We start from the raw sequence: 10,530 nt of genomic DNA, 5'->3' as shown, positions 1-10,530 counted from the left end.
CTGGCGCCATGTTCAAATAATTTTACACATTTGTGCTATTGGCTGAAACTTAACACTGAAACAAATTTATTAGATTTAAACTTAAAATGGCCTGTAGGTCAGGTTTTGCATTCCTGGTTTGTTACCCCAATTACCATAATGTTATCCTCCATTGCTACAGTTTATATTATAATAATTCTTATAAATTATAATTAATTTGTCAAATTTCTGTTTTAATATTTTTTTTTATTTAAAAATTTATTTTCTTGTAAACAGTATATATTAGTAAACATTATTTAAAAACTATTGAACTAAAAATTTGAATAGCAGTACAGTAAACATGAATATTAATTTCATTCTAAAAACATAAAACACTGAATAAAAACTAAAAACAAGCTCTTAAAAAAAATTACATTTCATTTAAAATGCATTCAATATCATCAGGATTTTGAATTAAAACATTCTGGATTGCCGCACAATCTAACGAGTCAATAAAACGAATTTGTGACTTTAGTCGACATAGTTTAGTGTTGCAATTTTTAACTGATTTAAGTGGTTGTCCGTTAAATGATTTTCCACCCAAATGAGATGATAGTGTTGGTATAAAGGGATCCTATCATATAAACAGAGTTGAGATCAATAAATTGATGCAAGTTTTAAAACAGTATATTTTTGAACAAATGATGTTACAATTATTTAAAAATAGAGAGATTTATATTAAACTACATTTAAAAAGAATTTTCTTTTTAACAAAATATCTACGCAATAATAGATGCATTGCATATGTAACCGAATTTTAAATCAATGCTCTAAGTAGTTTGATATTTTTTTCACAACAAATAATTACCATTGATAATTCCACACTTTCAGTATCGCTGCAATCACTCTCAGGAATTAATTCTCCGTCTACAATATATAAATGTGAATAACATTTACAAACTGCTATCATTTCATATAATTATATTTTCCGTATATACAGTTTTTTTTCTTACCTACAGTATTGGAATTTCTAAAATCTACATCATTTCTTGTCCAAAGCTTGAACAAAAATGCATAATTTTAGAAGTAGCCTATTTATTATTCATGATTGTTTAAACAAACCCCCAGCTTAATTGTTTTAATAAATATCAATAACTTTTATATATAATGAAAATAAGAAGTCGATATATTATATGTATGTCCAATTCCTACAAAAAAAAGCAATTGCCTACAATTTAAAAAATCTGCCATTTGTGATGAGCGAGTAAATTATCTCAACCAAATATTAGTTCAGAGTTGCGACCCTGTTACGACAAACGACAATTAAAAATCAAGTTGTAGGACATGCTAGTTGTTTTTTAATTTTTGTTGTTTGGTTTACCTGGGCAGAAAAATGTGACAAGCCCAATGGTTCCAATTCAAGTTCAGAAGTTTTTTTATTTATTAAACTAATTTCATCTTTGGTGACCGGATTTTCTGATAAATTATTTAAGTTGTACATTAGTTTTCGACGAGTTCTTTTTTTGTGTGATCGAGTGTTCACACCAAATGTTCTTTCCCGATTTTGGGGTGCAGATGAGGTAGTTTGGGATGTTATATCGTTTACAAAATGAGGTAGATTTACTTTTACACTTGGTTTTAAATGGGATCTTAAAACGCACCTTTTACTTAAGGGCCCATTATTCTCTGTTAGTACAGAAGATTTTCGTAAGTTTGCAATATTTTTTTTCGGTGAATGAGTTAAAATAGTTAATACAGGTAGTTCTGACAGTCTGTTCAGATTAAAATTCTGTGGGTTATGACTACAAGTTGTGTTCTTTGACGAAGTTGATTTGCTTTCAGAGAATGACGAAATAATTTGACCATCTTCCTGAAACATCATTGAACTGGTTTGTCTACTTAAACATGGCGAATTTTCAATATCAGAATTGTCACTTGCACATAGAAGCTGTGCTGCTTCTTCAGCACATAACAATTTTCTTCTTTTTGCTGGTCTTATATTTTCACAATTATTTTTCTCGATTTTTAAAGATTGTTTTTTATTTGAATTTATTGCCTGCGGGCATTGTTGTACTATTTTGTTTACAGTCTGTTTTTCAAGTGCTTCGGAATACCCACAAGTAGGAGTAATTTCATTTTTCAATTGAATTTCAGAAAATTTATTTATTTCTTGTAAACATGATTCTGAATGAAGATGTTGGTCAAAATTTTTTTTGTAAAAACCTTTTGTAATGTTTTCTTTGTTATGCAAATTATTAGTTTTATTATTGTTTTCCTTGTTATCATCCAAAAGCAATTTAGGGCTAGTATTTATTAAGTTTTTCATCATTTTTGCAGTATTATTATCTAAACAACAAAATTGATTTTTGTAAAAAAAAGTTTTACTTCAAAAAAATTAGATTTATTTTATACCAGCTTTTGCAGAAACACATTGTAAAAGCTCAATCAGAAAATTTTCATTTAAAGTAATTTCATCGCCAACATTTTTTCTTAACTTGCCAAACAGTTTACTTTGTAAATTATGGTTGCTGGTTTCTTGCTCCAATACCTTACAAAAATGGATTAAAATGTTTTTCTTTTTGGAATAAACTAAAAATAAATTCATGTGTAACAATTTTATAACCTTTTCAATATTTAAAGCTGGCAAATAGGCTACTATTGTATTAAGATAGGAAACCACATCAAAATGCAAATCCTGCCAAAATTGTGCATTATAATCCTGCCAAAATTTGGTTTGAAGATAATCTGTAAACAAAAATATACAAAAACTTTTAATTTTAGACACCTCAGTCCATAGAAAAGGATATAAGATGTTGCTTTAAATTTAGGTACAACTTGAAATAAATGAAAAAAATACTTACTAAGACGCTTTTCTTTGTTATTCATTAATTCTTTCACTAGTTGTGTGAAGTTATTAACTTCCCTTTTAATCACATTAAAAAGACGAAGATTCTTAAATTAAAAAAGCTTATAATTGTTAGCATACTTAAATCACGTGTGAAAATATAAAAGCTAATTCATAATGGTTAAGACATCTGACCATAAAACAAAAAAATAATGTAAAAACGTAATAGCTGTTAATTAGCCTATAATATTGTTTTTAAATTTTTTTCCACACATATATATTAAATGAGATTTTGTATTATTCAAGTTGTTACTGCTTCTGGTATTTATAGACAGCTCAAACAAAACAAATATGTACCTGAGTGGGCTTCATCAATTCATGAACAATATTTGGACCAAATTGTTGACAAAGATGGGAAAGTACTATGTTGTTTGTAGGTTCAGTGTATATGAAGTGCATTATTATCTGTGAAATACTCATTTAAATTGTTATACTGCCTAATGTTAACAAAAAAAATTATGTGGTGAAGGTGCAATTAATAAATGATATGTATCGGCCTAGTTTAATTAAAATATACAAGATTAAATAGATCAAATAGATTTCAAATAGTTAGGGGTTTGGTCCCTTAGATCAAGTATAATTAAAGAGTAAATAGTCAAAACATTAAAAATGCAAATCAAAGAAAATTTTAATCCAAATGCACATTTTATTCATTTTAATCATATCATGATGATAAATGACTTACACATTTTTTCAGCTTTATTCCCGCCAAGCAGAATGACCTACATCCACCTGCAACAGGACATTTTGAGCGAATAAATTGAATACTTCTTAGAATTTGCGACATTGTAAGTAAATGTTGGCTACTTATAAGCTGTGCAGCATCGGCTGATTCAGTAATTACTTGAGGTAGTGTAGCTACTGCAAGACGAATTTGACATGCTGATGACATTGCCAATGATTCTTTCGGAAGTTTTAACAGACAAGCTAAAATTGTCAAAGTTGTGTTGGTTTTATATCATTTTTTTTATAAACCAGAAGCAGAAAATTGAGAAAAATATAAAAACATGAACAACAATATAAATATATGAAAATAATAACATTTTTTGTAATAAAATTTTTATATATCCAAAACTAAGTAGCATAATTACTAAACTTAAAACAGTAAAGGCCAAATGTTATTAGCCAAGTATTTTTGGAATTAAAACTCAATTTACCTTTGACTATATTAGGGTATCCAAGTTCGAGGGAATACATCAAAATATCCTCAATAGTAAAAGTCATTTTTTGTTTTTTACGCCACTCTTTAGCTCTTACAGTCTTAGTTTGAGCCAATGCAAGTTATGATTGTGGACGTTTTACAGTCAGTCTTAGCAGTTATGATTTATCAGCCTTATCCAATTTATTTTTTTTCTGTGGTAGCAAATTAAATTCTTTTAAAATTCCACCAAAACTACTTGAGCGAACTAAAGAATTAGTCTTTCAGTGACAATAGTAAATCACCAAACATTCTTTAGTTAAATGTTTTTGTCAGTAATCGTTTTGTATAACCCGCGAAAAAAACAGCAAAAAATTTCTTACCGTCAGGTGGCGGTATATTTCGGCTCAACCTGTGTGTAATATCCAATGATATATGATAAACACCATATATTATTAGTAATATAAAATAATATTTATATTTAAAAAACTAACCTAACGGGTGGAAAACCAACGTTTTGTTTTGTTTGTTTTCTTTATGACGTTTTTATTTGCCACTCAGAGCAATAGAGCTTATGTATTTTCAGCAGAGAAAAACTGCAAGAAGTTGTATTGGTAGGATGCCTATTGCTTATTTAAACATTGCAAAAGGTAAACCAAAAATGTTGTTATACCGGCTTAATTATAATAAAATAGACTTTTGTATAAAAAGGTTACTGCCCTTAAGTATAAGCGGAAAATGGTAAAGCGGAAAATGGTAAGTAAACTTATATATTGCAGGCCCCAAAATATTGATATATAATCTAGAAAAACTTAAATATGAGATACACTAATATCGCCCAAAGTGTAAAAAATGGCCTCGTCGGCAATCAAACTGAATTTAATTGCAGTAACTGTATTTAAATGGTAGTAAAAATATTTTAGTTGGGTGAAAGGTAAATGCGCAGTCGACCTTATGTTAAGTTTAGTTAATATTTAACCAAATGTTTTATAGCCGATTTACTGTTATAGCCTCGTAAATTAGGCTTGATAAAAATGAGTTTTGGTGTTTTAATATACAAGCGAAAGTTAAAAATAAATTCAAAAAGTTAAGTTTTTAATATCGGTATTTAAATTTTTAAGCTGATGTTTTAAGGCTGTTCTTTAATTTAATTATATTGTAATGACCTTTTTTTTATGAGAGTTAACAGTATGCCCATGTTATGCAAGTTGTTTGATTTTTAGAGTTAGATAAAACAAATATGCACGATAACGTTGTTTTTTTGTATATATTTTTATATACATCAGTTACTCCGACCCAGTCTCGAGTTGACTGTGACAGTTTGGAATATTATCAATTATAATTGCCCGATAATTATGCTGTTGATTAAGTGCTGGCTCAGCAGGAGTTCGTACCGTTTATAGCGCCTTACTCAAGGGGGCTACAGCATGTGGTCAGTGGGGATTGAACCAACGACCCCATTTGTGGTGTAGCAAGTGTTCTTACCACTACACTACGCTGCCAGATTGCTCTAATGTAGCCTACTAGAAACCATGCTACAGGGAGTTGCTGCGTTCATGTACATTACATATTGCTAATGATGTGGTCTATAATGAAAAAAAGGGTTGCTAATTTAAAACATACATTACTCTAACTACCTACAGGCAGTTTTTTATTACCTAAGGTACGAAGTACAGCATGTTATTAACCTTAAATAGATATAAATTTCGTTCAAAACACGTTGTAAAATACTAAAAGATGTATAAACTAGTACTACAAAATTATTACTTTGTTCAACTTTGTGTAATATATATTTAGTGAACGTAATTATTTAATTTCCCGTCATGTTAACAAGCGCTATTTTATTTCTTTATAGCTATTACAAATGTGACAATTGTTATACTCTGTCATAATGGCAAATAATAAATCGCTTGAACATTTTTGCAAGAGGGCTTTTGAGCTTATATCGCCAGAAAAGCGACCTGATTTAGACAAATATGTTGAGGCCACAGAAAAGGGTATGATTTCTGAGCCCAAAATAACTTGTTGGAATGGATATTATTTTTTGCCTGGATTAGATGCAAATTTAGCCAAGTTTGTTTATTAAGAATGGCAGCCTAGAAATGGCGATATTGTTGTTGCTACTTATTTAAAAACGGGTAAAGTTATGCTGACTTATACTTTTTTTTTTATTAAATATTTATAAAAAAAATGTTTTAAGGTACAACATGGTTAAGAGAAATAGTTCGTCAAATGGTTTATAGAAAAGACAAAGATCTATTAAAAAAGACTGATTTTATTAGACCACATTTTGCTTATTTGTCTATTTTGCCCAAAGGTACGAAAATTAAATTTTCATTATCAATTAGTTAAATTAAAATATTTATTTCTTTTAATGGACCACTTGTACTGTACAATTCTTAGAAAAATTATTGTACTTCACGGTTTTAAGAAAAACTTATGAACGCTAAGTACAAGAATTTTTCTATGAACCGTGATCCCTTTTAATTTTAGAAAAGTTTCAAGTGATTGACAACTTTCCAATGAAAAGAAGAGTCCTGGGAACTCATTTACCTGCTCCTTTATTCAATTTCGAAAAATTTCGAAAAAATGGCACCAAAGTAAAGTTTGGGGAATACTGCACAGTTGTAAGTAAAACAACCATGCTAAAGTTTTATTAAACAATTTTTTATCTTAAGGTGATTTACGTGATAAGGAACCCCAAAGACCAAGCAGTGTCGATGTATCACCATCTAATCAAGTTGACTTATAGCAACAAAAAACCCTTTTCTGAATTATGGCCCGAAAACGAAAAAGAGTTTTACGATACATGCATCGAAGGTAAATTGGTCAGGACTTTTGTATTTATTACCAAACTGACTTAGGAGAAATTAAAATAAGAATTTTAAAATAAATTACTAGGAAAACAGAAAGCTATGGGAAAAGAGGGTGAGGGATATTTGGATCATATTCGAGGTTGGTACGAACACATTAACGACGACAACGTCATGTTTACATATTATGAAGACATGAAAAAGGTAAACTAACTTTGTTTAAAATTAGTGTTTATATACAGTAACGCAAAATATTTTTCTAATAGGATGGTTGCGGCCAAATTAAAAAAATCGGGGATTTTATTGGCGAAAATTTGACCGAAGAAGAAATAAAACATGTTGCTGACGTCACGTCAATTAATCGAATGAAAATTGCCATAGAAGATAAGAAAGTTTCAGATTTTTTGTTTAGAAAAGGTAATTTAAATAAATTTAATAAATTAAAATCAAATTTATTTTAGAAAACAACTCAATGTCATAAAATACCACATAGTGTAAATTATTGTAATATTTTTTTAAAAGGCGAGGTAGGTGGGTGGAAAAAGCATCTGACAGTCGCGCAGTCTGAACTTATCGACTCCAAGGTCGAAAAAATACTTGGAGATACTGACATCAAGTTTAAATATTTGCCAAGTTGAACCTTGGGAAAAATTCATTTAAAGTAAACAGAAATTAAATCGATTATGCCTTACATTTTACCTATTTAACTACTGTAACCGATTTTTTTTCGTAATTTTTCATCCTCGATAAAATATTTATTTACAGCGTTAAGTTGACTTTGCTCGTTTGAAATATATAAATTACAATTCCCTACAATTAAACCGCTTAATGGTTTTTAGTTCAGTAGAAGTTCATGCCGTTTATAGCACTTAATTGTTCTATAGCATAAAAGTATAAACAATTTAATTAATTGGCAAACTCTTTACCAAAATAAAGTCTTGTATATTATGTTAGTTTGTTTTGGCGGAAACAATTTCTAAACAATTGGAAGATAATTCGATGCCTGCGTTTTTTTCATCAGCACTCTTCCAATCTAGTGCCTTACAATATATGTCAATTGCTTTTTTGTAAGAAATTTTGCTGTTAACATATTTTTCCATGCACTCATATGTTGCTCCCAAACCGTGGTAGCAAAAACCAAATACATGATATAAACCTATATTTTCGCTTAAGTTGTTGGATAAAGATATAGCTTTGTTGTATACCTGCACAGACTTATTGTAATCTTCCATTTCATTGTAACAAAACCCGGTATGTTTTAAACACCAAGCTTCACTTACACACCTCTTTATGCAATCAGCGTTTGTCGTGCGCTTAATTTTATGGCGTATTTCTTCTAACAACGATACGCCTTGCTGTCGAAATTGTTCACTTTTTCCAATTAGCTCAGCTACATACGTCATAACTTCTGCAACATCACAAAGTTTCTCAACCTGCAAATCTGCATTTGAATAATGTTGACATTGATCTAATTAGTTAGTGCCATGGTCATTCGGTTCTCGTTTTTAATGGCTAACTTCTTACTTAAAACTGTCATGGTATTGATAATACTGTCACACTTTTCCGGCTCCGGTTTAACTGAAGACGCGGTGGCGATTATGTCACTGCAAATATTTTTAGTTTCTTCCAAGTCGTTGGTCTTAATGGTACATTTCATGATTTTGAGCATGGTAAGCAACCGTTTAACCCCAGTGACATCGTATAGATATTCATTAAACAGTGATTTGGCGTACGCAAACTCGTTCGCGTCTATATATATTTCTCCTAGTTCTAAATTAAAAAAGATTTAAAGCTTTAAAAAATATACACATGGTTTTCGGAATTTTAGAGTCTCCCAGCTGTTAAATAGAAATATATAGACTCTATGCACTATAGCAAAGTAAAACCTTTTACGCACAAACCTTCGAGTTGTTCAATTTCTCCACTGCTTTTTCTTTCCCTGACAGTAGTTCGACATAGTAAATTAGCTCGTGTAGTAAGATGCATAATCGTTGCATGGCTGTTATTTTCCTAAATTAAAACATATAAAGCTTATCCTGTGTTGTTTAAAACACTAGATTATTATTGCTTTTAGAAAGTTTACCCTATTTAGCTGGTCGATTACATTCTCTAAAATGTAATTTCGGGGAAGTGTCTCATCTCCAATGACAAAAGTTCTTCGGCATACTGGGCAACTGTCCAAATAAATAAACAGCTCGAAATTTTTTTTTGTATATATCTTTATTCTCGATGTGGGAAAGTCGAATGCGCGACTTAAACATAGAGTAACATAAGTTACTCCGACCCAGTCTCGAGTTGCCTGTGGCAGTTTGGGATATTGTTTGGGATATTATAGAGACAGTTTGGGATATTATAGAGACTATAATTGCCCGGTAATACTGATTAAGTGCTGGCTCAGCAGGAGTTGATACCGTTTATAGCGCCTTACTCAAGGGCGCTACAGCATGAGATCAGTGGGGATCGAACCCACGACCTCATGTGTGGTGTAGCAAGAGTTCTTATCACTACACCACACTGCCGGTTAAAATTACATTGCAAAAAAACGTAACATTTTTATAAAGAACATTTTTTTAAGCATTCTTTCTTAAGATACAATTAATCAAGTAAATAAAACTGGCAGGCTACCTCTTGTTTCCATTTACTCCATCAGGCATTTGGTCAACACATATTCCACACAGGTGATGCCCGCATGGCAATATTAATATTGGTTTTTGAAACGTTTCCAAACATATTGGACAATCTAGATCGGCCCTAACATTTGTTTCCATTTCACTGTCTATTTTATACACTTCTAAACACTATTTTATAACTATATATACACTTTTAAATACACAAGTCGATAGCCCGCCCTACGATCGACAATTAAATTGTCGTAAAATGGTTGCAACTCGCACCCCGAATGGGCTAAAATAGCTAATTTAAACATACATATATATCTACTAGGCTTTTATGGATACTAACAGTTAAACAAACGACTTTCGTCTTATTAAAAAAAAGTGTTTGGTGAAAAGGTTATACAAACAATAGGCTACATTTAACAATAAAAAACTCCATACATATTGTTACAAAGGTATATGTCTTGGATGTATTATATTACATTTTAATCTTAAAAGGAACCACTACGCAATTAACGATTTAAAATTACAATAATAATTCCTGTCTCACTAGAAAAAAGTTGTGAAACAAATAATTGATCAAAAAAAAAATGATTTGTAAAAATGGTTAATTACTGTAACGGGTTTTGTTATAAAATCACTCAATTTTATTATGTAATCACAGTTTTATTAACTTAATTGTCCTTATTCAAAGTTCGCTACATTCCTCCCTTCCCAATATTTAAATAAGAAGATAATCAATACAATACATTACACAAGCGATATACATTAAAACTACATACACATTAACACGCACCACATAATACAAATAATAAAACGATAATCAAAATGCGAACTTTATCAAGACGAAACAACTATCATTTAACGAAGAGAAATAATGATATATACAACGATAATAATAACAATGAAGTAAATACGATAACAATAATAAATATATATATATAAAGGAAAGTACGGTAGGTTTTTAACGATAACGATGTGGTATATTAATGTTGCGGCCTCTGCGCGAGGTTGGTATTTTTTAATACCATCAGATAGGATGTCTGTGTTTTCAATTTGTGGAATAATTGTTTGTACCGGTGTATTGCTTTGACCATTATT

The 10,530-nt window shown here is 30.3% G+C and overlaps 3 protein-coding genes across 3 annotated transcripts; 1 reads left to right on the top strand and 2 right to left on the bottom strand.

The window, feature by feature from the left end:
* Positions 1-211: 211 nt before the first annotated feature.
* LOC145740691 (uncharacterized) lies at positions 212-3,751 on the bottom strand. Its single transcript, XM_082558520.1, has 9 exons — positions 3,549-3,751; positions 3,161-3,268; positions 2,820-2,910; positions 2,582-2,703; positions 2,371-2,506; positions 1,340-2,304; positions 972-1,017; positions 827-885; positions 212-592 (listed from the first exon to the last, which is right to left on the bottom strand). Exons 1-9 carry the CDS (start codon positions 3,648-3,650, stop codon positions 389-391), a joined length of 1,833 nt encoding a protein of 610 aa, XP_082414646.1. The 5' UTR covers positions 3,651-3,751; the 3' UTR covers positions 212-388.
* Positions 3,752-5,892: 2,141 nt separating this feature from the next.
* Positions 5,893-7,452, top strand: LOC145755258 (sulfotransferase 1C2-like). The gene is made up of 8 exons (XM_082571516.1): positions 5,893-5,998; positions 6,089-6,139; positions 6,202-6,318; positions 6,495-6,601; positions 6,680-6,821; positions 6,903-7,018; positions 7,081-7,231; positions 7,337-7,452. The coding sequence occupies exons 1-8, from the start codon at positions 5,893-5,895 to the stop codon at positions 7,450-7,452; spliced, it is 906 nt and encodes a 301-aa protein (XP_082427642.1).
* Positions 7,063-9,788, bottom strand: LOC145756496 (uncharacterized). The gene is made up of 4 exons (XM_082572371.1): positions 9,440-9,788; positions 8,898-8,988; positions 8,716-8,824; positions 7,063-8,584 (listed from the first exon to the last, which is right to left on the bottom strand). Exons 1-4 carry the CDS (start codon positions 9,580-9,582, stop codon positions 8,283-8,285), a joined length of 645 nt encoding a protein of 214 aa, XP_082428497.1. The 5' UTR covers positions 9,583-9,788; the 3' UTR covers positions 7,063-8,282.
* Between the last annotated feature and the right edge of the window lie 742 nt (positions 9,789-10,530).

The sequence above is a fragment of the Corella eumyota genome, chromosome 1 (assembly GCF_963082875.1).
Source record: "Corella eumyota chromosome 1, kaCorEumy4.1, whole genome shotgun sequence".
In the NCBI taxonomy this organism is placed as follows: Eukaryota; Metazoa; Chordata; class Ascidiacea; order Phlebobranchia; family Corellidae; genus Corella; species Corella eumyota.
The sequence above is the reverse complement of the archived record's forward strand: the minus strand, read 5'-3'. Positions and strand labels throughout refer to the sequence as shown.